The 27,439-nt window shown below is 38.8% G+C and overlaps 1 protein-coding gene across 1 annotated transcript; it reads left to right on the top strand.

The window, feature by feature from the left end:
• Positions 1-26,740, top strand: LOC120737667 (integrin beta-1-like). Its single transcript, XM_040038500.1, has 16 exons — positions 1-311; positions 12,410-12,476; positions 14,125-14,210; positions 17,403-17,619; positions 18,653-18,823; positions 18,945-19,183; positions 19,328-19,483; positions 19,660-19,755; positions 19,913-20,002; positions 20,443-20,583; positions 20,810-21,012; positions 21,259-21,497; positions 21,582-21,804; positions 22,706-22,941; positions 23,325-23,491; positions 25,576-26,740. Exons 2-16 carry the CDS (start codon positions 12,410-12,412, stop codon positions 25,639-25,641), a joined length of 2,397 nt encoding a protein of 798 aa, XP_039894434.1. The 5' UTR covers positions 1-311; the 3' UTR covers positions 25,642-26,740.
• The last annotated feature ends 699 nt before the right edge of the window (positions 26,741-27,439 follow it).

Consider the following 27,439-nt stretch of genomic DNA (forward strand, 5'->3'; position numbering starts at 1 on the left):
GAAGTAGGGGCATAGAAAAAACACCCAGCAGCACCAAATTCACGGCGGTAACGTGTTGGTTGAGCGGGGTCTCAAAGAGCCTTATCTATTATTGAGAAGGCTCACATGAATAAACGTTAACTCCGCCCGTTTTTAATCGCTAACGTTACGTCCGAGCGGTGCGGCTTATTAGCTAAAACAAAGCGGACCCTCAGAACAGTCCTAGCTAGTCTTCGCTTCAGTTACCGGTTATATTCCGTTTGACGAGGACACTTTTTGGAAGCAAATGTTACTGTAAATCTACACAGACGTCACAAAGGTATCGGCTTAAGGTGAGTGGTTTTATTTTAACCGACATTTGTGACATTTACCGGCCTGCCATGGCTGAAATCACAATGACGATGGGGGAGAAGCAAAGAATGTGTGTCTTGAGGCTAAAAAAAAAGTTTGGGTGTGGATTAACGGCAACTCTAGCTAGCGGTTTAGTTTTTAGTTCAGTGTTGGTTTCTTTGTTTGTTCATCTCTGTAGCATGTGAAATGTTGGCTTGTTTAAAGCTACACCTCAAGCAGGCTCCTCGATAAAATCTCAAATTGAGCTTTGTGCTGAAAGTAGGCCAAAAAGTAGCCGCTTTGTACTACTAAAGAGGGCAGTGTGGGAGGCTAAACTGTGAGTGGACAGTGGGATTTGTCCCTCAAAGGGAGCTGCTAACAAAGCTTAATCTTGTTGAATCAAATCAGATATTTAGCAGAGGCTTAAATTGTTTTCCAGTTTTTTACTTGGCTTCTTGTTATACAAAGTTGTAGTAGTTATTGTGGTGTTGTGAAGTCATCAGATTTGTAAAATAATTGCTTTTAATTCCCAAGTTATCAATCAGAAACTGCCTGGTTTGAATAAACAATGTGGTCATTTGGCTCAAAGTTTAAAGCCACCCCCACTGTGTCCTAAACAGCCTTTAAGTTTAGTCTGCTGTCCTGAGAATAGAACTTCCCTTTTGTAGACCCACACCACCCTGGGAGACTTGTAAAGAATATCTTGAAGAGACCACAGCTGGACTATGGTTTGGTTAGACTGCATTATGGACTGTAAACTGTGGTTGAGGATATAGTAAGATCCAGGATGACTTAAATCTAGGTCAGCTTGGTTAACCAGATTCTTAAGAACCTCTTGTTCAGCCTTGGCCACAGCTGTGATTCAGCTATGTTGACGCCAGCACTTCAGTTGGACAAGATTGGTCTTGCTTGCATCTTCCTGTAAAGGAATAGCAGCCTCGGGCTGTGTTTTGTCTTCCCTGAGCAAGCTGAGTTGGTTGAAGTAGTAGTTGGTGGCCATCTAGTTGTTGCTTTAATAAAGTGACTCGTGTTAATTACTGACCAGTCTTGGCTTGTAGACAGCATTATAATGACATGGTAACGGTGTCATATGGAGGTGTGACAAACACATATGTATTTGATCTTGTACAGCAGTAGAGCACAGATAATGTTCACTAGGCATGTTAATTCCAGACATGCCTGCAGACTGTAGCCAAATGTGCACCAGTGAGTCACTTCCTTAGTTACATTGTTGTGCTGTTTAGGCAAGGCCCTGCAAGTATCCGGGGGAGTTTTGGAGGGTCATTTAACCTTACTCAGTGCCTTAGCCTGCTTCTGACTGGTCAGATGTGAGTCACAGATTACAGGACCTCCAGTGACGGCAAGACAAAGCAACTGGGAGTGTTTGTTTGAGGAGATATAATCATGATCTTTTCATAGATATTATGAGGCTTGAGTCAGCGGTAAAATGTGGTAGTTCTCACATCTAAGAGGAGAAAAGTTTCATAACACTTCAGATATGCAGAAAGAAACGCACGAAGGTTGGTAGATGGACCCGAGGCCATTTTTACAGTGGATTTGTACTTCTGCGTTAACTCAATGCTCATAGGTATAGTGTTACCACAGACCCTTCTGTAACCATATGCTGTAACTTGACTTGTAGCTCCCTAGAAATGTAACTGCACGTCACCAGGTGGGTAATCCTTTTATGGTCAAAATGAATCCATTTGCAGCCTCTTAAACTACAAGGACTCGCTGCTTGGTTTCTCACTTTAAAGCGAAAATGTTTTACCTCATTAACTTTCGGCTGGGAAAAACAAAACATGTGAAGACACAACCCTGCGAATCATCAGGGTTTTCTTTGGTTACAACAGGCCTTATTAAAATCTGTTATAAGTCAGAGTAAAAGAAATCTCCCAGAATAACCTCTCTTTTGGTGAAAAGCCCCCCATCCCCCCAAAATGTAAAGACTGCTGGCCTGCTGTAATTGATGGAAACAATGATAAAATTACTTTACAAAACATTTAGCATGAGCAATTTCAAATTTCAAAGCCTTTGGAAGTACATCAGTTAACTAATTTATACAGTGTTTAATGAAATCCAGCCTTAGTAAATTCTTAATGCAGTTTTTATTTAGGGAAAACTGTTCTGGCATGTAAAAGACAGCTGAGCAGCTAAAATGTCCTCACTTGGGATCAGACTGAGTAAACTCGGTAAACAGAAAGAGAAATTTACATAGTTTCCAACAACATAAATTTGGAGTTTGTTAAAATCGAATGCATTATTATCTCATCCCTCTGAGGAATGTTGAGAGATGGGGATCTTTTTCATACCTGAAAAAACTCCAAACAAACTCTACAAACATTTTTCAGCTAAAACGATAGATTTATCTTTGTCAGAGTAAGATTTCATGACTGCTGGATATCTAACACACTGGATATGTTGGATTTACTCACATTTTTTTTTTTTTTTTTTTTTTTAGATTTTAAAAGCAAGAGCTCACAGGCTTAGGCTCGTCAGAATAATCAAATCTCACCTTAAACTTTTTTTTTCTTCTTCTTCTTTTTTTCTTTGCAACAGATAGTTTAGGTAAAACGAATACTTTGACTTTGTTGATAAAGAGGTCAATATAAAATAAAGATCTGCGTTCTTGACAATTAAGGCATCAGCTGAACACTTGTTGGTGGAAAGAGTAACTTCCCTTCAACTGTTTTTTTCTAGTCAGCTGGTTGCCAGATGATGGTTTCTGATTCTGTAACAGGAAAAAAGTACACAAATTATGCACACGCAACGAAAGGAAAAACAGCTAGAAAGTAGAACATGTTTTTGGAAGTGCTACAAGGGAATCACTGAAATTGCAAGCGGGTCATTTCCTTCAACTGTGCTCTGACAATGGACGTGCCCATCCTGATCCTTCAACGGCCTGTTGGATGAGGCTGGGTGTGGTTTGATTAAGGAAATTGATGAAAAGTCACGCTGAGTTGTTTGGGGGCCTGGTTGATCTGATATCCTCGTGTTGGTGTTGTTCCCAGATCATCATACTAAATGTTGTTCCAGGATCAACATTGCAAGTGACCAATCAGAATGTTGTGACGTCATACTTTTGCGACTTCGGGAAAAACCGGCGTAAAACAAAAAACTGTACTAAAGCTGCGTGAAACCGCCTCTGTCCGCCGATCAACGGACCCTGACCCTAACCCTAACCCTAACCGTAACCCTTTAATAAACAGTAAGCAGAATTGATATTGTCCTTGCAACATTGGAATTTCATAAATGCACGAATGGCTTGCCGCGCAAAAGAATAACGTCACAACAATGTGATTGGTCACTTGCAATGTTGAACCTGGGACAACATTTTCATGATGGTCTGGGAACAACACCAACACGAGGATATCAGATCATCCTTGGGGGCCTAATGAACCAAGAGTAGACTGTGACTTTCAGCAGCAGATGTGGACCGGGTGGCAAACAGAGCTTGGTTGTGGGGGAAGGGTGCTCGACTCGCTCTCTGAACTCCCAGATGACCCACTCTGTAAGAACAATGGGGACTTGTGTTGTAAACCATCTTTCCCTTTTGCATATTTCTCAGAGAAGATTTGGAAGAGTCACGCTTTCACCAGTGCGCTTGCTACAGTAGCTGTCAGTTTTTTAAGGCCCACATTGTGGCATTACATGATATCCATTACATAATGAATAAATGTACATTGAAACAAGGCGGGAAACCATGTCAACAATCTTTAGGGCAAATGTGGAACTTTTAAAGATGGTGTTTAAAGCAACAGCTTGAGCTATAGAAATCAAACTAGGTTAGATTTTTGAAAGCTGGTGTTGTCATGCTGAGCTCACAGTTGCAGTCAAATATGGTGCTATTGAAGTTTGTCCACATTTAATTTAAGAACACACAATTGCATCTCCTTTCAGGTGCACATGGATAGCTGCATACATAAACACCACCTCTATCCTGAAAAGCCTTTGTGATGATTTTCTGCTTAATTTATAGAAACACTAAATGTTTTTTACCAGTGGTTGTACAAAAGAAGCAATTTATAGATGTTTGTTTCCATGTTAGGATTTAGAAACTTCTTGTGAAAATTTAGATGTTTGATAACATTTAATTGAGAAAATTACTGAAAGATTAATTAAATAATTATTAGTAAAAGCCCTGGTTTCAGGTAGGAGCCCATTTATTAAATGTAGCATATGATATTGGGGATTGTTTGTGCATTGGAAAAGAAATGGTTATTATATTGTCTGATGACGATGGGGAAAAATGAAAGTGTTACAGGTCTTACTGTGCAGGGATACTGTGCATCTGACCACAGATATCTACACTGCATAAGATCAGACTTCAGAGAGAAAAACAGTAAAAGGGACAAAGATGAAGAGCAAAAATAAATTTAATAAAGTAGATTAGTATCAGAAATTGTCACAGCAACAAGTTCACAATATTCAGTGTCTAATAGTGTGATGCACATTTAAAATGATGTAAGCCAACAAGAAACAAAGTGGCTAATCTTAGCTGACATGAAACCAGAAACCAATGAGAAACGAGCAAGAGTCACGAAACATTTTCCACGTTAAATATTGGCATGCACAAATGCAAATAGTTGGCATAAAGTGATATGTTTTTGTTCAGAATTGGTGCTTATTCTTTTCAATAATTTCATTTATATGTATGACTTTTTTGTTTAAGTCATGGGCTAAAAAAGTGCAAAGATTATTCAGCCCGTGTGGGTAGAGTGTTGTCTAGACAACCATTTGTTTTCTTTTGTTCTTTTATTTATTTATTTTTTATTTTCAGCCTGAGGAAGTCGAGGAAGCTGCACGTCAGCAGAACCTATTTGGCAGGAAGCTTTTTGCAGGTGTTCTGAATACATTTGAGATTGACATGGGGGGAGGTGCAAAGTAGACGTAGGCTTTTAGATCATGTCATGCTTCTATTTTTCGTGTTTATCACATAACACTTTGTGCAGAAACACGATTTAGCTTTAAAACACCATAAACACAGCCAGTCATTATTGTTTTGGACTGCGGTCATCCACAATTTAAACATAGACATATATTATGGAATACTAAATACTAACAGATGTGCTTCCTTTTCACCACACCGGGCTTAACTGTTCATATTTGTATTGACAGGCAAGTCACAGAGGAGTCAGGACAGCAGGTTTTTAGGCTTCACTTGTTGACATGTTTTACTTTAAATCAGAGCAACTCTTTCATTTCCACATATCAGCCTAACAATTTATGGGACGTTTTTTCCCTAGAGGAGTTGTCGGGCATCAACTTTAAATCCCATTTTAAAAGAGGTGGTCTCTCTCCTCAGACTTTGTGTAACACATGATGACACACATCTGCAGAGTCTGAGTCAAAACTTCCTTGTTTACTTCTTGTGTTTCTCATACTTACCCTGCCTGAGAAATTCCCAGCATTGTTTTAAGTCAGAGATATCAAATGTAATTGTATTGCCCCAAACTTGGGGTTTGTTTGCGTTCAGTTAAGCATTTTATTCCCCCTAACAGCTTGCTGTCTTAGATTTGAACCATTTTGCTTGGAGGGGGCCTTTGAGCCTGTCCTAGCGATCATAGAGTGAGAGGTAGGGTACATTCTGGGCAGGTAGTTTATTCCACACTAATGCAAAGAGATGGACAATTAGTGACATTCACATTTAAACTTACAGCAAATGTGGAATCACCAGTTAACCTAACACGTCTTATTACTTTGAGTGAAAGCGAGACTAAGGAGACAGAAATCGAACCCTTGTTTGTGTTGCTAACCGCTACAGTCCTGTTCTGCCTGCGAATCTTAAATTATCAATCAATATATGTTGTTCTGTTTTCCTTTCAGAAAAGCAGTTACTGGGATGATAGTGTCTAATGTAAGTCAAAATAAGAGAGGAGTCGATTTTCTGCAGGACAAAAATAATTCTCAGTGAATTTTCATCACAGAGCGTGGGGTCTGGTCCCTAAGGCATCCTTCTGATTGCAAATTGAATCAAAACACCTCGGGGCTGATGGCAGGCAGCAGGCAGCAAATCGTAGTAAAAGGTGCTGTGGAGGACTGAGTTTCAGTCGACTTTTCTCAGCAGTTGTTGGAAAAAACTTTTTTCATTTCTTTTCTTTCTTTCTTTTTATGGCTATCCAAAGTAATCCATGGAAAATGACACAACTTCTGTTAGCGTGTTATGTTTTGCCGGTACGTTTGGAGGATTGGACAAATATGTTTACTTCTGCCAGTTGTTGAACTAACAGTTGGAAAATTGTAACATGGTGCACAACCCTACTTGCTGGTAATTATACAAAATACCTCAAGTTTAAAAACAATCTATATTTATTTCCAGATTCTGGGACCAGAGTAGTTCCTTTTGGGCCCGAACTGGAATTGGTCCTGATGAATGATTTACTGGTTGTTTAAATAAGACCGAAAATAAATAAATAAATAAATAAAAGTAAAAAGAATCAGAACAAAGGTTTTTGGTCTTACACCAAAGGAAAGTCTCTAGCACTGTGGTTTTTGAACAGGTTGTTGTAAGTGGAGTGTATTTACAGTACCTTAAAGTATTTTTGTTATAAAGTACCTAAAAATGAGAGAAAATGAACAAACTTTTGTTAAGTCACACAACACGGACTTTTTGCCTTAATTAGATGTGGTCCAAGTGTGCTAAGACTTTTCATTGATCAAATTGCTCTATAAATATTGCTGAAATCTCTGGCACTTTGCATTATACTTAACTTTGCACAGACAGTGTCAGATTGGTTTAGCAAGTGTGGCTCATGTTGCCAACAACATGAGATATTTTTGAATGTGGTTACACATTGCATTGTTCAAGTGCTACATGCGACACTCCAGTTTCTTCATCAGACTGTAGGCCCGTGCTGGTTAGCAGGATGTCGTCTGTTTTACTTTAAACCTTGTTTGTTTAAAGCTTCCTGTCAGAGGAAGACGGACGGTGCTGACTACTGGGCCTCGTGGCATTGTAAAATCTTAGACAGTTATGGAAGTTGTAGGTATCTTGATGCATGCTCAGTCATCCAGGTGAGGAAATCTGAAAAAGTTGAGTCTGTTCATCCGGCCGTAGCGTTTTCAGTCCAAGTGACTCATCCAGGTGATCTGAAGAAGTCTTCAGAAGAAGAGTGATGAAACGTTTTTCCTGAAAATGCTACGCCCAAATGAACACAATCAACTTTTTACGATCGGTTGTAGGTAGTTCTCCTATAACCCACTTATGTTAAGAAAACTGTGTTTGTACACTGGTTCCCTGTTAATTTCCTGTCAGTAAATAAATAATAGCCTCTGTGTTTCAGAGGAATGGCTGCCAAAACTGAATCTCTTGATATTGATTCATGGTGACATTTTCTAGTAAAAGTGGACTTTGAAATTCAGTGTAAGGCTATTGATATTGAAAGGTAGCATTTGGATGTGAGCACTTATTTAAGAAATGCCTGACCATATAACAGCCCAGTTACTGCAGTTGTACTGGTAAGAGCTGTGCTGGTTATTATCAGCAGGAGCTGAATTGTTATGAAAAAGTGTGACACTACAATGCAGCACCAATGGAGAACTTGTGCTGTCTCCTTCAGCGTGACCATACAAAGTCATAGTTAGCCACAGTTTACGCATGTTCTTGTAAACATTAGGCTCGCAGGTCTGTCCCGTCTTCCCGTGTGGTGATTCAGAGCAGGTTTTAAATGGGAACATAACTGTCACAGTTGTGTTATCACTTGTATTTGTTGGCAGGTTTATTAATTTTTTAAAAATTAATTATGACATTTTTAATCATTACTTACCAACAGTGTGCGGCAAGGAAGCAGCATGGCATGTAGAGGACCAACTCCTTTAACTCACATATGGTACAGACTAATCTGTGTAGTCACAATGTGAATTCAGAACTTTCTGCTAATACACTGAACGTTATTGTGCAAGAGTAATATGAATACTGAATAAACCACTTTTACCACTTTTTCTAAGATCATACAGAAAATCTGATAAGTAAATGGGGGAAATATGCTGGAGATTCCCTGATGATGAGTGTAATTGCAGCTATATATATGTGTGTATATGTGTGTATATATATATATATGGGTGTAGCCACTGTAATTTGACACAATTACAGTGGCTACACTGTGCTTTCATTGGTTAAATGAGGTCCTGTGTGTGTGTGTGTGTGCGCGCGCGTGCGTGCGTGCGTGTGTGTGCGTGCGTGTGTGCGTGGTTTTGTTTAATCAGGACGAGCCATGGGATAGATATAAATGAGAAACAAAGAGAGAGCAACTTCCTAATCACAATATAGACCCACCTCAAAACATATCCTTTCACTGAATGTTTTTCCTACATAAAGAAATTGGTTGATTTTGATCCAGCTTCATCCTCATTTCTGACTCTAATGTGGACCATAATTTACAAAATGAACATTGTTAAATTCAGTAAAGTTGAAACCAGCAACAAAATCAGTTGTACACCCACCTCAAATGTCACAGTCTAAAGCCAAGCCATCTTGTTTTTCTATAAACAATCACTGAGCATCACTGTCTTAGAATATATTTTAGTTTCAGTAGTAAAACCAGTTGAATGTCAGTGATGTAGAGTAGCAGAAGCCAGCATTGGAACCCTGAAGGTTTAAGCTGTTTTGGGTTAAATTACCAGCGAAAACTTCAAAAAGTGCATTTGGGTAAACTTTAAGGACCATATCACCATGTGCGATGAGTGGCTGATCAAAAGAAGTTATAGCATATGAAAGGTCCCTCATTTATCTTTTGATAGACTCATCTGCAGCTTTTTTCCATAATCATCATGTAGTTTAAAGCATGTTACACCTTAACTGGATCTTCTGTAGCAGATGAGATGTTTTTTGAGGTTACAACTAACATAAATCCTTTGAAGTCCCAAATATTGTCATAGTGATCGGTGTTCAAACTTGTATGTAGGACATGCTCCTTTGCCAGTTGGCGTTCTATCATGTTTTACAGTTGTGAGAAGCTGCTTAGCCACACAGTCTGTTACAAATTAAGCCTTCACACTGTTTAGCTTGAAGCTATCAGTTCTTATCAGCTGCACATGTTAATGTTCTATCAATACTATTGAACAAGTAAGAGCCTTTCCCATTCAACAGTCAGACACTGGTTCAAATAAAACTGTTAAGTAAGTGTTTCTAAATAATTCAAACTAAGCAGTAAGTTGTCTGTCTAGATATTTAAACCCAGTAGCTTGTTAATAAATGCAAAGGCTATGTTAAATTAGGTAATGTATCCTACACTGTTGTCATTAGCTCAAAGGCTCTTTAAGTCTCCTAGTGATCAAGGTGGAAGGAAACTTTTGTTCCTTTTTGTAGGTGAATCTGTCGCTCAGCGGTTGGGTGTTGGCTGTAGCTCTCTGCTGCTTGCTCTTGCTCTTAAATTTAATGTAGATAACTAAGACATAAATGTATATTTAAGGAAAGACCAAATGAGTTGAGAGTTCAGAATAATATTTCCTTCAGGAGAGATGTGTAAGCCATGTCATGCCCAAAGATTAGCAACACAAATACCAATGCCCTTGACAAAAGGAGGCATTGAGTGCCTTCAAATCTGTCATCTCTCTGTAATTTGTAGTCGACAGACAGAGTTGGCCTTCAGAAATGTCGGGGTGGAGCTCAAAGTCTTCACATCGTGCTGGATGTGTTTCATGTTGAAACATTTTGTCCGTCTTGCCACACAGTCTTGTTTGTGTCAGAGTTTTAGTTGGTTGTAACTCTGAAGAGAGATTGTTTACTGATCAACTGAAAGAGTGAGCTATAATCTGTTGTTCGTGACTGCAAAGATTTAAAAAAAAAAAAAAAAAAAGTCACACTGCAGTGCACTTTTTCTGCTAATGTCATATTTTGTTTTTGGTTTGTTTGTTTGTTTTTTACAGAAATCAGAATCAGAAATGCTTTATTAATCCCGTAGGAAATACCTGTTCTTATTTTTAACTGAGAAACTTGCTTTTAAGTCGGTCAGTATTTCCGATATAATGGGAAGTGGTTATTTTGTGGTTTCCCGTGCTCTGACCCACTGCACAACAGCAAACATACATACATGCACCTTTCATATCAAAACTTGTCTTACATAAGTGTTAAATGACCTTTCTTTTTCTTGGGTCACATGAATGGACTTTGGTCCCTTGCCTATTATCCTAACACTATCCAAACAGACTATTTTGAGTCACAACGATTGGATTTCCTTTAAACAGACTATTTCCTTAGTGTTATCTTACTGTGAGTAAAACACTGAAAATTAGTTTGTGAGTTTGAGGATTGGGCAGACAGTCAAGAAGTGTGTCGCTGGAGATTTGATAACGGCACAGATTCAGGAGGCGGTATGAAACAGCCTCACCAAATATGGGAATGTACATGCATGTGGACACCCTTAACTCTTTTTTCTGGTATGGGTGGGGTTTTCTGATATACATTTTATTTATTTTAAACCAAAATGACAAAACTAATAAACAGACAAGAAGAAATAAAACTAAGTTGCGCTCAACAGTTTGATTTTACTCCAGGGGTTGAATTCTTAAAATCTGTCACTAAATTGTTAAGGAGACTAGTGAGAGTGCAGTAGGATTCTCTGCACATCATGTTTCTTTGTTCATGTTTATAAATGCACATTCACACCTTTTCTTGATCTCATGATGTTAACTACAAGCTTTTTTTTTTTTTTCTTTTTAAATACTTCTAAATGAATACTAATGTTTATTTAGTGTCTTATAGTTTCTATATCTTGTGTATATACAGTTGTTTAATTTAAATTGGGAGGAGTTACATATTTCACACTAGCTAATATAGTTTGCTAATCTGATGCCTGGGTTCACAGTATGAGTATGAGGTACTAAACTTAAAGAAAATCTTGATCATCTCAGTTCTGCTTTTTTTCCCCCCCACTTTTGCTGTGTGGTTAGTACACAGTGTGGTAGAAAGGCATCTGTTTAATCAACCACAAGTTATTCCTTCCTAGTTTACATTCTCTGGTATGGGCAGCTTGAAATTTCGTCATGCCTGCTAGAGTCATTACATGTTTTCTGTTTAAGTCATTATGAGATACTTAGACAGTAAAGCCTAAGAGAACACTTCAGTCTTGTTCTATCTTCCTACTTTTGTCGAATTTCATTAGTAAGCCTGAGTTGGCCTAAAAGCATCCAAACGCAGTCCGCCTGATACAGTCAGGAAGTTGATCCATGGAAGTGATGATGAGCTGGCAGCTGAGGCCAGCTGAGTGTGGGTGAATCAGCTTTCCTTATTTAGGATTTTCAAAATGGGAATGGCTCCTCCCTGCTGCTGCTTTCATCTCATGGTAAAGACAGAAGCTCAACAACATATGATGGGATAGACATTAAAAGACTGTCATGATCAAGACTTAAAGCCTGTTAATTCTTTGGCAAGTGTTTTAGACATTTGACCCCCAGATGTCCGTGAGTTTGCAAGTTTGTGTTGTAATATTTACTCCAAATTTTTCAAACTAATAAAGCTGAACTAAAAATTACATTTTATTAAACAATAAAGTGTCAACTTAAATTAGCTAATTTAGGTTTAACTAAGTGCAATGCTGTAGTGCCATAGAAGCTAATGTATAGAATAGAATAGAATTCAACTTTATTGTCATTGCACATGCACAGGTACAGGGCAACGAAATGCAGTTTGCATCCATCCACAAGTGCTTTAGTGATATAGATATATTACAATATATATTAGCAATAATATAGATATGTAAGTATATTACAGAAATGGGTCTATTATGGTATGTTATAATGTACACGGTATGAAGTATGTTGTGAATATTCTATAACTATAAGTATGTACAGCTGTGATGAAATTAAATCTGAAACCTGGTATGTTTTTAAAAAGAAACCCATCTTCCTGTATTGGAGGCCACACAAGTTTCAGATCTCACTGAGTTTGAATGTCTTTAAAGTTTTTTTTCTGTGCCACATTCAACCTCCACAACCACAACAGCACATGCCAGCACCTTCCTCTTTCTCTTTGCTCTCTTAGAATTTAGTATGTTTGTAAAGCCATTTCAGCATGTGCAGCTGTTGTAAAAATGTGTCCAATGTAGATGTTTTAATGTCATCTATCAGTGACCTGTTTTGTTTTCTCTGTTTTATTTTGCAGATGGACCTGAGGTTACTTTTAATAGCAGCATTATCAGCAGCCCTCAGTGGCAGCTTGGCACAGCAAGGTAGGAAGTTAAAGTTCCCGTTTTGCTCCTTTTCTTATCTTGACTATTAATTATAATCTAACCTACTGCACAAGGTATTTTCATCCCTTTGCAGTACAGCCACGAGAGCACTAATTTACTAATATTTGTTTTTTCATCCTAAGAATGTGGAACTGTTTCTCTCAGGAACCTGTTTCAGGGAACTAAACGGGTCAAAGTCTGCTGATGTAGCAACAGCCTTTTTTTTTTTTAATTTTTTTTTTACATGCAGCAAAACCGAGATACAAGGCCACATGTAGGCTTTTGCAATCTTTTAAAAAACACAAGCACTCACACAATATAAGAAGCAGAGTGAAGCCTGTTATATTTTCCACGAGTATGTGAGGGTTTGCTTAGGCCTGCGTGACATAAATTTCATAATTACAAAGTGTGAACATGAGGCACTGTTTGCAGACTCCTCTTCAGAGACGTTATCGTCACATGCATTGACAATATAAAAGATGGGCCTAGCCACAGAGATGTCACCCATCAGTTTCTGATGTCCAATGTTTTGGTGATTTGAACCTAAAGGTGACGAGTAGGAGGCGCATCTGACCTGGCATGCACACCACTTAGCTAAGACCCTGAATAGTCTTTGTTTCTGACATTTAGAATGACATAAAATACGCAAAATGGATTTAATGTTTTTGACTTAATAGATTTCCGTAGGATAAGGTATTTTTTTGGAAGCCACAAAAGTCACCCCTGCTGGGACGTATGCATTGGTTTAGCTTTCCTCACGGTGTGCTGTTGATGATTTATTCCAGTTGCTCAGTTAAGTAACTGAGTATCAAAATATACATATTTGGTAGAAGGCAAATTTCCTGGCTTGGTAGTGTGCACATAAGGAAGGTGTTAAGTGTGCATGTGGTCTTTTTTCATAACAATCTTCTGTATTATGACTGACTTCCTGTCCTCCTCATGGAGCATCTCTGTATTAGGTGTGTAGAGTTTAACTACTGCAAAACCACTCCCACTGGCACAGAATCTCTTTCCACTTGATCACTGCCTCATTGATCTATATCTGATTTTTTTATTTTTGACTCTTCCTTTGTTTCTGCTATTCTTGATCTGACATCTGACTGGGTTTTAAAAAATAGTGGTCCTTTCTTAAACAATTAGCTTCAAGCACAGAAGTATTAGCCTATGAGTATGTACTTCTTTTTTCCATGAAAACTGCCCTGTAAGAAGTCTTACAGAGGTCAGTAAAGTACACAGACCACCCAAGAACCACCAAATAGTTCCTGAAGTAGAAATCATTTATTGTTACACTTTCTTTTTCTTTCTTTTCTTTTGCTCTTGACACACATTATGAATGATAGTGATAGAAAAGTTTTCACACTGGGTTGTTCTCATGCTTTTTCCCCTTTCAAATCTTCATTCATGGTTTTATGACTGTTAGTCCTTTTGGCCAACAGTTGGAGTTTTTTGTTTTATGGAGTTAGGTCATTACTTGGTGAGTTGTCTGGAGCTTTTCCCAGCATGACTCAATTTTCTGGTCTGGGAGGGGGGAAGGGAGGAGGAGGGAGGGAGGGGGGGTGCTTTCCAGCCAAAAGCTGCTTTGAGTTAGTGAGCTAATGGAAAAGATTGTATCATCTTGGCTAAAAGGAACTTGTGTCGTCTCTTTCAGATGGAAGCATATGCATCAAGGCAAACGCGCAGTCATGTGGGGAATGCATCCAGGTCTCTGAGATCTGTGGATGGTGCACAGATGAAGTGAGTTGGATCAGCAAAGCTGTGTCAAAGCTGTTTTATCACATGAGTGAAAAATATCAGAGAGCTCTTTATCAGTGAGGAAAGTTTCAGTTTCCTTGAGCTGCACAAAAAATGATGAAAACTGTAATATCTGTCATTGTCACCATTATTAAATAGGAGTACAAGACTGGAGTCATTCTGCAATTCAAAACAAATGAAATGGTTTAAGTGACAAAATGCAATAAAATCTATTTAATTAAATTAACTTTCACCTTTGTTGTTTATATGAATGCGTGCATGTAATCTGTACTTATCCTGTAAGCAGTACAAGAAACTCAGGAGTTAAGCGATTAGAGATTTTTTGTTTTTCACCCAATGGCAAGTAAACCACAGTTGGTCCATTAATTGTAAACAGCAGTGCTGCTCCTGCTGCTGCTTCTTCACTGGAAACTTGGTCAGGATGAAGCTGCTTAATTAGATGTTTAGTGTACCTAAGGCGGATTTTCTTGCTGTGGTTGAAATGCAAACAGACCACAGTATGAGGAAAAGACCAAAAACATGCAGTTGGAATTAAACATTCATGCACAGTAACAAACAAATGTAAATGAAGTTCTTTTTATGCTGTGTCAGTGAAGTTAACACAAGCAAGTAGAATTTTTGTTTACATTTATACTTCGATTGCAACTAAAAATGGATTTATAATCCAGCGTATATTTACGTTAGTACACTAGACACAGAGTGGGGCATCAGGAGCTGTTCTCTCTGCCCCTCAGTGGCACAGAGGCCAATCTTTAACCTGCTAGTTCCCTAGTATAAAGTCTCAGTGGTATTAGAGTGGGCGGGCATTTCCTGTCTTCTGCATGCTCTGTCCAAGCAGCTCCCTCGCCTTATCAGAGGATACAGAGCATTTCCATTATTTCAAATACCTCTGAAGCAGACTATTTCCTGCTTTGCGCTACTTGTGGATAACCGTGGAAAACATACTGACCTAATTCGCTTAAAACCACATTACATTTATGTATGAACATGGCTGCAGATTCCACTTCTACTGTCACCTGACTTCAGTGTACGGTTATAACCATGTTTAGGTGAGAGACTCTTAAAATAAGTGAATTTATCTGAAATGAAACAGGGGGGGAAACACTGACTGATACCCGTGAGGCAAGATTCACATGTATGTGTTTAAGGGCTCATGTTCACTTTAAGCAAGGTTGTGGGAACACAGATCAACAAATTCCTACACCTGGTTAGCCTTGGATGTATACATATGTATATGAAACATTTTACATTTCTGTACATGTTCGTTGCAAAAAGAGAGAAACTAGAGAAACTAAAGGCAAAAAGAGCTAGATTGAACTGGGTTACAGCTTAACCACCCAGGAAACACAGACAGGCTTTAACCTGCACCACATTTCAAACAACAGAAGAAGCACAACCCTTAAACTGTCCAGTTTTGTTCTGCACAGAATAAAAACACTGAAACAGGGAAAAAAAATTAATTGATTAGATGGAAAGGCTGAGTTTTATTGGAGAGGAGGGCCAACTATAGGAAAACGGGTTTATAGTTAAGGTGAGCCTTTTAGTAAACTGTTGAAACCATGTCAGGGTTAAATGCTTTTTGTTCTCGTCATGTGCCAAGACAACTGCATTCCTGTTAAATCATGTCTGCTGCTCTCTATCAGCCTGCTGATATCCACCCCTGAGCTTATGAAACCGGGCCTCGACTTCAGTTTGTAGTTGAGTGAAGTCGTTTGGAGCACCTAAAGAGATCTCTCTTTAGAAGAAACGCTCTCTCACAAAGTAGCTCTGCTTTAGAACTCATCAGATTATGTGCAGCTAGATGCAGGCAAAAAGAAAAAGAGGTGTTTTTATGTCATGAGGTTTTGGAAATAACTGAGTCAAAGCACTGTTTTCGTTTTGACTGGGTTCATTGACTCTGCTTCTCCTTCTCCTCCTTGTGGTGTCTCATGTGCATCCAATCTATATTCTCTGTTAGGCCTGTTAATCATCTGTTTCTCCTTTTCTCTCCTTTCCACGAGTAACAGTGAAAGTAACAGTGAAGCCTTATCTTATGTTTCGTTGCATACTTTGTCATTTCAACATTCATGAGATTTGTATCTGCAGCACTCGTGCTCCAAAGATTAGTCTGATTATTAGTTAAAATAACCAAACAATTTTGTTTCACTAAACGAGTCTTTAACCTTTTATACTTGTAAAGTGACACATTTAAATCAGTGTCATTAAAAACACTGACATTGAGGCTCCAGAATATAAGGTGCTCCATGGTGGATTGAAGCCTGGTAGAAAAATGAAAGCCACTAAGCTTAATTTTGGAAAATTAGATTTTAAACTTGAAAATACATTGTTCGTCTTCAAAGATCAAATTACTTAATTTTGTTAGGCTAATAAGATGCATAAATTAAGGAAGTAGCTTTGTCGAGAAAAAAAAAGTAAAGAAATTAAACAAATTCAGTGAAAGGGGGGAAAAAAAGGGAAATAAATCCTTAATTTGAAGGGTCTGAAATGGTAAAAGCTGTGAGCAAGGGTGTGACATGTAGCCTCAAAACTATATAAATAAAACGCTAATGTGGACGTGGAGTGTTTTTAGACGAAAGCACAGTTTTCAAATTTACCCGGATCAGTGTAGATGTAGAGCCATAGGAATCCCCCAGCAGCCTACACCTATTGCAGCATAACTAAGGGAGCATTTAGATTCACCTGATCCAGCCCTAACTGTAAGCTTTAGCAAATAGGAAAGTTTTAAGCCTAATCTTAAAAGTAGAGATGGTGTCTGTCTCCCGAATCCAAACTGGAAGCTGGTTCCACAGAAGTGGGGCCTGTAAACTGTAGGCTCTGCCTCTCGTTCTACTTTTAAATACTCTAGGAACAACAAATAAGCCTCCAGTCCGAGAGCGAAATTCTCTAATGGGGTGATATGGTACTATAAGGTCATTAATATAAGATGGGATCTGACTATTCACGACCTTCTTTTGTGAGGACCAGGATTTTTGAATTCAAAATCCTGGTCTTCTGCCACATACAAGGATGTATTGTTATTCATTCTTTCACTGATTAGGTTATTGCGGCAGCGTGGTTTTCCTTTCACAATACAACCCAAAAGGAAAACACAAGCAATTTGAAGAAAACTATCCCGGTCTGTGGTGGGAAAATCATTTGGAGTAATTCTCTAATGATCTTTTCTTCTTTTTGCAGACGTTCCTCTCAGAGGGCGAGTCCAAATCAGCTCGCTGTGATGATGTGACCTACCTGAAGAAGAAAGACTGCAAAAATATTGAGGACCCCCGCGGCAGCACTGAAATTACCCAGAACAAAGATGTCACCGTTCGCAACAAGGATGGGAACGTAAAACTCAAGCCTGAGGAGATCACACAGATACAGCCTCAGAAACTCAAAGTGACGCTCAGATCTGGTAAGCAGGCGTATGCTGATGCTATGTTCCTGACTATGTTTACATTTATTAGCTAGCTGTTCAGCACCGATTTCAATGTTTTCACCGACGCCATCTTGGTATTTTGAAACCAGATGTGATGAGTGATGGCGGGTCTGACTGTGAAACCAAGGACACAGCAAACTCATGGGCTAACATTTGTGATTAGCAAGTCAATAGCCAGTGAACGTTCCCTGGATGATAGTAGTGGCCATAAGCTACTGCATGATTAATGTGGCAAAATGTTATGCCAGATGCCCTTCTTAATGCATCGTCAGGGGATTTGTGTGCTTCTGGGATCAAACTTGAGATCTTTTGCTTCTTAGGCAAATGCATAAATCACTGTATTATGAAGGCTCAGGTCTAGAAACTAGCGACTGAGCCCAAAGTTTGCTGAGGTCACAGAGCTAGAAGTCACCTTAAAGTCTTTTTTAACCAGAGGAATATAGATGTGAATATACATAATTTTCCCTAGGGATCAATAAAGTATTCTGATTCTGATATCCTGGTTGAATTTCTTTTACTCGTCACAGTTAAAACAGCTGTGTAAATACCCTAACGTAATTAGAGATTGTGTTATGTTAAAAAGGCTTTCAATATAGCCTGAACTTTTGATGCTTTGGCAGTTTGCTGAAACTGTTGTCAGGTCAAAACAAAAGCAAATTTTTATTTGGAGTAAATATGTTGATGGTTCATAGTTGGTGTAATGTCAAAGCAGTTTGGATTTAGAAGCCGTTATATTTGTGTCAGTCTCACCTTTAGCCACTTTAAAGCCAGTGGACTGGAAAAGATAAGAAATTTATAAGAATTATTTTAATAATTTTATCAGTTTGAAGAAGCTGGCATGATGCAAACTTAAATTTCCAAAGATGGTAAAACGAATTTGAGACCACCCCCCTTAAATTATCTTTAGTTTCCAACCCTTTTGTATTTAAGTGTAACTCTGGTTTTCCAGTAAAAACAGGAAACTTGTCGTTAGTCTAATAACTAACAATGCTCTGCTTTTGCCTTTAAGGTGAGCCACAGACTTTTGACCTGAAATTCAAGCGTGCTGAGGATTACCCCATCGACTTATATTACCTTATGGACCTCTCGTTCTCCATGAAAGATGATTTGGAAAATGTGAAGAACCTTGGCACTGACCTCATGAGGGAAATGCGGGAGATCACGTCAGACTTCAGGATAGGTACGGTTAAAAACATGAAACCCAATAAATGTCCTTCAAAACAGCAGAAAACCCTCAGCCTTCCAAATGAGTTTATAATCCCAAGTTAAGAAATGCTCTCCTTTTTTTGTTTCGCCTTAAGGTTTTGGCTCCTTTGTGGAGAAAACGGTCATGCCTTACATCAGCACCACACCTGCCAGGCTAATCAACCCCTGTTCCAACAACGAGAACTGTACGAGCCCCTTCAGCTACAAGAACGTCCTGAAGCTCACCAGCAACGGAGACAGGTTTAACCAGCTGGTCAGTCAGCAGCAGATCTCAGGAAACCTGGACTCTCCAGAGGGGGGGTTTGATGCCATCATGCAGGTGGCAGTCTGTGAGGTGAGCGTTTAATTAATTAAGCTTGGTTTTTTTTTTTTTTGGTTTTTTTTGTTTTTTTTTCCATTCTTCTGTGCCTGCAAAATGCATAGAATACAAATAAGTATAAATAAGATAAATAAGGATATCTTCTTGTTTTGATCCCAGGAGCAAATTGGCTGGAGGAACGTGACTCGTCTGCTGGTGTTTTCCACTGATGCTGGTTTCCACTTCGCTGGAGACGGCAAGCTGGGCGGCATTGTCCTCCCCAACGATGGGAAGTGTCACCTGGAAAACAACGTGTACAGTATGAGCCACTACTACGTATGTACCATCATGTCTTTAACACTAACAGTAAATCCAGGGAGAGCCGACTGAGAATGAGAGCTGTTATATGTTCACCTTTTTTAATAATGGTCTCAGTTTTATCGTCTGTTCATTAATTGTATCTTCACATGACCCATATTCTTTGTTAATAGTTTGTTTTGTATGTTTAACAGGATTATCCCTCTATTGCTCACCTGGTCCAGAAGTTGAGTGATCACAACATTCAGACCATCTTTGCTGTAACTGAGGAATTTCAGCCTGTTTACCAGGTAACCTTTGTGCATTGTGTTTGAAGAAGATTCTTTTTCTTTTTTATACAAGCAGAACCCACACTGGGACGCTTAAAAACCCTGTATTGTTATGTATATATGTCTATCAATATTTATTGTTTTATGATATGTTTTTTGACTCTCGTTTCTCTTACAGGAGTTGAAAAATCTTATTCCTAAATCAGCTGTCGGCACGCTTTCCTCCAACTCCAGTAATGTCATCAAACTCATCATTGATGCCTACAATGTAAGTTGAACTGCACAATCATCACGTGATCTTCGACTCTCCCTGATGATCGGGGATTGATTTAGCATTGAGTTATTTCTCATGTACACATAGCCAGGCATTTGTCATCTTCATCTGAGCACGTGAAGATTACAGGTAACAAAATGTAACATAAACGTAAGAGGTCACATACAGAGAAATTCAACGCAAATAATCAGCCAAATTTGAGGAACTGACAACTGGTGCTTTCCTCTTCACCTGTGTGCATGAATACTTTCCCTCTTCCATCATACTCAAACCCAAGTGACAGCTATGCCTTAACTGTGCCACTCCCAAAAATACATATTAATTAATTCCTTATAAGGAATTAATTATTACTTAAGTTAGTTATAAGCTGCTACTCATCTGTAGAGAGACAAAGTTTAATAAATGTTTGATTCTTATCTTTTTCTTTTTTGCAGTCTTTGTCATCTGAGGTGATTCTGGAGAACAGCAAGCTGCCCGAGGGCGTTTCTATCTCGTACAAAGCCTTCTGTAAAAACGGTGTGCGAGGAACAGAGGACAACGGCAGGAAGTGCACTAACATCTCCATTGGCGACGAGGTAATAGGATCCAGGCTTGGTTTCCATTTGCTGACAAGTGTAAAACAAGCAAACCAAAAATTATATCTAGGAAAAAGAAAGAGTTTAGATACTCTGGGGAAAATGTATTGAGTCAAATACATTTATTTGATGATCTGACACATTTAAATGTGACAATCATACAAAAAGAAAAACAGTTACCTTGATGGCATCCTCCTCATACGGTGTGATTCTCTCTGGTTTCCAGGTGTCTTTTAAGATTTCTATTGAATCTCAGAAGTGTCCTTCAAGTGGCAAGCCTGAGGTCATTACAGTGAAACCGCTGGGCTTCAATGAGGAGGTGGCGATAGAGCTCAATTTCATCTGTGACTGTGAATGTGCCAAAAAGGGAGAGCCCAACAGTCCGAAGTGCCACGGGGGAAACGGGATTTTTGAATGTGGAGCCTGCAAGTAAGTATTGATGTGCATTGATGCAGAGAGATGTAGAGCTGCTGAGCCATGTATGATGGAGCATAAGGATGTGTGGGTCTGTAATTTCAAAATATTCCTCAACATATTTAAGTAATTTGATTAAAAGCTGGATTTATGATCTCAGTGGCATACTTTAATCATCCACCTAAATAGTCAAGAGACTTATTGCTGCTTGTAATGTGACACTAAAACTTGAATAATTAAACTTTTGTTGTTCTGTGGCAGATGTAACGAAGGACGTATTGGGCGTGAATGTGAGTGCAGCAAAGACGAAGTCCGGTCAGACGACCTGGATGCTAACTGCAGAAAACCCAACAGTACAGATATCTGTAGCAACAATGGCGAGTGCCTCTGTGGCACCTGCGAATGTAAGAAGCGGGAGAATCCTGCAGAAGTCTACAGTGGCAAGTACTGTGAGTGCGACAACTTCAACTGCGACCGCTCTAGCAACTTGCTCTGCGGAGGTAAGGGTTACAGAAGTAAACTCATTTGAAAGTATGATTGATTTAACTCCACACTGAATGTGTTTGATGCCTGTGCTCCATTAGGACATGGACGCTGCGAATGCAGGAAGTGCATCTGTGACACCAACTACACAGGCAATGCCTGTGAATGTTCCCTGGATGAATCCACCTGCCTTGCCAAGAACGGGCAGCTCTGTAATGGCCGCGGCAAATGTGAGTGTGGAATCTGCAAATGCGAAGACCCCAAATTCCAGGGTCCGACATGTGAGGTCTGTCCGACCTGCCCCGGTGTCTGCACTGAGCACAAGTGAGTGTGAAGCTTTCATCTTTGGTTGGAGAAACGACATATAGAAATCTAAAAATGTAAAGTCTGTTTTAACATGTAAGCTTAGAAGTTGTTTGCCAAACTGAGTCATGTGATTTATGATTAAATTCTAGTTAAAAGCCAAAAGATTTATCTTTGATTTTTAACTAGAATTTCATAACAAATCATCTCAGAGACTATAATAATTCATAGTCATTAAAACTTATTTGATACACATTACAAAACAATTCAAGGAACACTTAAAAAAAACACATCAGGCAGTTTACAGGACGCCAACAAGGTTCTGCCTGGGTCCTTGTCACTGGGAGCCTTTGGGTGTGGAGTTTCATGTTTTCCCAGTAATTTCATGAAATCTTCCAGGTACCTGCGTTTCCTCCCAGAGACGTGCTTGTGATTCTAAATTAGATGATGTGCTTGCAGTGCATAGAATAAGCCTATGACAAAACCAACTCTGTGGAAGAAATGCTGTTAGTTGTAGTTCATGTCTTTAGTTTTAGACTTTGTCAATAGAGAGGCCTTTATGTTTAAGCCGGGGATGTCTGTATGACTGAGGCTCTCACAAAATAAATGCCTTTTAATTCCTGTTCTGAACTGACACTAAACATTTTCAACAGTAAAAACTAAAATGAACAAACTCACTGTGGAAATTAACCCAAAGTACAATAAATCAAAAACAAAATGTAAAACTAAGAGTTAAAATTAAGAGTTCTCACTGTATTAAAATGATCACATCATCCTTTATCTAAACAGTTAGATTTTCACTCGTTTTTTTTTCATGTGTGGCAGTTCAGACCTGACGACTGTTTTCCAGCATGGCGGTTATAATGTCTGGCGTCTCGAATATAAAACACTGTGGTGAGTAAACCACGCTGTGCTTCCACAGAGATTGTGTGCAGTGCAGAGCGTTTGGGGATGGCGAGAAGAAGGAGATGTGCCAAAAGGAGTGCAGCTACTTCAACCTAATAAAGGTGAAGGACCGAAAAGATCTACCTCAGCCCACAGACCAGAGCTTCCCCCTGACCCACTGCAAAGAGAAGGATGCCAACGACTGCTGGTTCTACTACACCTACGCCATCACCAAGAATTCCACCAAGGAAGTCTTTGTGGTAGAGAAACTGGGTACGGTCACACTGAGCTGATTTTGTCTGATCATCCTTTTACTTGCTTTCTGTTTATTGTTACAAAAGCAGATGCTTAGACAGTTTAATATTTCTACTCTTGGCTCTCTTTGATGTAATTGAGACTGGATTATTCATAGGTCTTATATAGGTTATCACTTCTGTGCTATATATAAGCACAGAAGTTTGCTTTTAGACTTGGAAAATAATCTCCAGCAATATCCTAAAATATCATACCCAAGGGAATCTTCCCTACTTTTAAGAAATCAAGAAAATAGCCATTAATATCAATGATTACTTATTTTCTGTTTATGATAATTACATTTTTGTTCTTTATATGAGCAACCGTTTTCATTGGGTGTCTTTGCTTTCCTTTTCTGTTAGACTGCCCGTCAGGACCTGACATCATCCCCATCGTGGCAGGTGTGGTAGCGGGCATTGTGCTCATCGGCCTCGCACTGCTGCTCATCTGGAAGCTGCTCATGATCATCCACGACCGCCGAGAGTTCGCCAAGTTTGAGAAGGAGAAGATGAACGCCAAATGGGACACGGTGAGTTAGTAGAACCGCATCATCCACAGCACTAAATGACAGAGCCGTTCACTCGGGTTTATGCTTTAAAAAAATTTACCACGCTGGAAGAGCTCGAGTTATTTAAGCCATTGTGTCACAGTCCGCAGGTTAAATTTGGTATAGAAGGAGGCTGCTTGTTTTAGATGGTGAGAGTGTTATAAGATACGGGTCATTTTAGACTGGGACTTATACAGAGCTACTCCAGTAGAGCTAGAAGCTTCAGTAAAATGAGTCCACTTTAAACTGTAAGTGTTAAACAAAAAGATGAGTGTAACTTTACAGATTTTTCCAGGATTGTGCATGTGACAAAGCTCTCTAGGCAAATATGTGAAGTAATCATGAGGATATGCCTCTCACTGTGTGGCCTGTACTCAGTCCTCAATGAACCCCAGCTTTATGCAGTTGTGTTAGTTCTCTATTCACTGAGGGCAGGGAGTGGCCTTTTCTCTGCTGCTGGTGCTGCCACTCGCCGTCCACATGCCACAACTGCATGACCATAAAAGGCAACGGAGCAGAGCGAGGAAGCCTGCAGAATGACCACTGATGGAAAGTTCAGCAGCAGCTGCTGCTCAGTGTGAGGCAGTTACAGCAGCAGTGTTTACAATTTGAAGGGAAAAAGCAGAACACAAATCACAGCCAGAGGACTTTAAATACTATTATTTACCATATTACAGACACACAGTAGATGGCTTTGAATTTCTTCTGATAAACATGTCATGAAGTGGACTATGTTACAGTCAGTTGGGTTTTTTTTTTTGTTTTTTTAAATGGTATTCAAGTCTGTTCTTCCTAGTTTCAGCAAACCTTTTTAAAGAAAATTAGTTTTTTAAGATTTTATTTTATTATCAAATGTTTTGGCAACACAAGTGGAACCTATAAGGAAGAAGAATAGATATAAAAACAGTTTTAAAGAAAGTAGGAAACAAACTACTAAACAGAAACTGTGCAGCACTAATGACTGGTAGTAATAATTACAATGCTAATTAGTTACTATAATGTATTGCCTTCTTAGACTGTTTTCTATCCTTTCCAGTGCTTTTCCTGATTCTCTCCATTTCTTTCTTCAGTTTTTTCCATTCATCTTCCTTCTTTTTCTTCTTGTTAGCAAGGGAACCCCATATACAAGAGTCCTATTAACCAGTTCCACAATCCCAGCTATGGGAATAAAGCCGCTGCCCTTTAGGTCAAAGTTTGTATTGCTCCTTCTTGCATGAGTGCAGCAGTGAAATAAGTTTAGTGACTGCATGTTGTGAATTTATATGCATGTCTAACCATAAATTTATATCCTGGAAACATTGGAAAGCAGATTTATTTTCACATTTGGTGATTAACGTGTATCTCTGTGGGAAAACTTCCTCCTATAAACATAAAAAAGCAGCTGCATCATCTACAAACAGGCAAAGCTTAAAACAGCACATGTGAAAACAAAAACCGGAACCTCTGCCCTGCTACAACACCCTGGACAGATCTTCACTTTGTGGCAGAGCTAACATGAGAGGCAGAACCATTCATGCTCACTTTTTACATATACTGTCAATTAACCTAACTTCATGCATGCCTTTGTGTTGTGGGATGAAGCTGGAGTACCCCACACAGAGAACCCCAGAGCAGATTTGAACCCAGGATCTTCTTGCTGTGATGTGATGGTACTAACCACAGCCCTATGCTGCCCGACCCAAAGCAAAACCTCCAGGGAAAATGGAGTTTGCATTGTCAGCTGCTTTTAGGACAGATGAAAAAATAAACATAAAGCTGTCAGGAACTAGCTCAGAGTTCAAACAAGAGGGAAAGGACAGTTTAATTAAAAAAGGAGGCCTTTTTCTTCAATTAAATTAAACCTACTAAATAGTTTAAAAAGGATACTGTCAGTATTTTGAGTGTGTGGACCTGCTTGCTAGGGAAAAGAGAGGTTCAAGTATCAATTTGTAAGCAGCTGGCACACAAACATGAAAAGGTTCAACGCATGTTTTCCCTGTTCTTTTGAGTGCTGTGTCTCAGTGATGCATTTACTGTGTTTGCAACGGTTTACTCACTTTTCTTTCTCTTTTCTTTGCATTTCTCAGGGTGAGAATCCGATCTACAAAAGTGCCGTAACAACTGTCATCAATCCAAAGTACGAGGGCAAATGATGGAGCTTTGCCTACTTCGTGACAACACTGTATGGAAAAGAAAACGGGAGGGGCGGGTTTTATAATGCTCACTGTTTTTGTTTGTCTGTTTGTTGTTGTAGCCACCAAATAATAGCATTGCATTTTGCGGCTCCGTTCTATTAACTTTTGATCTTCTATGCATCATCTGTAATTTGTACAGTATGTATAAACGTGTGGTTTTTACGTTTTGGTTTTGTTGAGAGAATTTTTTTTTTTGTTAAATAGAAGCCATCAGTGTTTCGATGAGCGGTTGAAATGAATGTTGATAATGGACAGTAAAGGAAGGGTTTCTTTCCAAATTAGCGTGCATGCATACAGTGCAGAGTAGGAGGCAATCAGTGTTTCAGAAACAGGCATACAACAGTTTTACTGTGTCTTTAATCATTTTCAATGAGTGGGCGTCTCTTTGGATCGAGCCCTTCAGATGTAGTGCCGGGTTTGGCAGCAGCGGGGTGTGTACAGGAAGTGTTTTTTTTTGTTTAGGGTTTTTTTTTTCTTTTCTTTTTGTTTTCCTGTGTTCTGTGTAAAGCCATACATGTATTCACAGAACAGAGCTGGGGGTGATGGTATGTTTGTTTTCAAAGTGACATAATCCATCTGAACAATCATTTTTATTAAATGTGTCTTTGTGGAGAAAAGATTTTCTTGGGTTGCCTTACCTGATGAAGGGCAGCGGTGTACAGTAGTCTTACTGTTCAGCTCCAGGTTTTACTTGCTTAATTTAAAGCCAACTCAGGTCCTTTTATTCTTCTCAGCAATGCCAAATACACACAATTCTGCCTTATTTGCTGACTAAATTTGCTTATATTGTTTTTATTTGTACAATGTGAATGGGGGGCAAGTGTCCTGTTTTACATCTGAGTTACTACACCTAACTCTTTCAGAGGTGCCTCGATCAAACGTGCTTAATTAAAAAGAAATGGGGATGATGGAAAAAAAAGAGGATTGATAAGAGAACTTTTGGAAGGCTACGCCTGTCATCAACGTTTAAGTGCCTTTGTTGATTTCTCCATCACATTCACAATTGCGATTCTGTTTTCTGGAATTATTTATTGAATAAACCCCTAAAAAAAAAAATGGACCCATATTGTTAAGTGTCATTGTGTATTTGCTGAAGATTTAATGCAGTGGAAACTTACATCATGACGTTAAAAATGACAAGATAACGCTCCAATGAGAAGTGTGGATGGTTTTGTTTACAGGCATAACAACAAGACTGTAGGTATAGTAGCGGGTAGTGTTCTTATTTTATTTGTTTACATTATGAAATTATCAAGCATTTAAATGTTTTATCCTGTTTAATTCAAAAATGATCGAAGTACTATATAGTAATATAAGTTAAAGTAATACAATTAAAATGCATGCAGTATGCGTGATTAAACTGCCCTACTTTTACAGTAATGTAAGAGAAAAATGGGGGGCACAGAAAATAAGAGAGATAAACATGTTTGACCTTTTTTTTTTTTTCTGCAGCAGGAGAGTTGCTGTTGCTTCATTTCATGATTTCTTTGAATACAATATCTGCCTCTGAAAAGGTGTCTGGTATCAAAGAAGAAAAGGGAGAAAAATCCCTTGTTTTTTGTTTTTTGTTCTCTGTATTCAAAGATATTCTGAATGTATGAAAACAACTCTTAAAAAGAAACTCAAGAGACCTGTTGAAGTCATTGTTTATGTATTATGTATTACAGACATTCCTTTACAAAAATTTAAAAAAAATTATCATAGAATAGCATAGCTCAAAATATATGAATGCATTAGCAAAATAGTTCAATAATTT

Source organism: Simochromis diagramma, unplaced genomic scaffold (assembly GCF_900408965.1).
Source record: "Simochromis diagramma unplaced genomic scaffold, fSimDia1.1 OVJJ01000247.1, whole genome shotgun sequence".
In the NCBI taxonomy this organism is placed as follows: Eukaryota; Metazoa; Chordata; class Actinopteri; order Cichliformes; family Cichlidae; genus Simochromis; species Simochromis diagramma.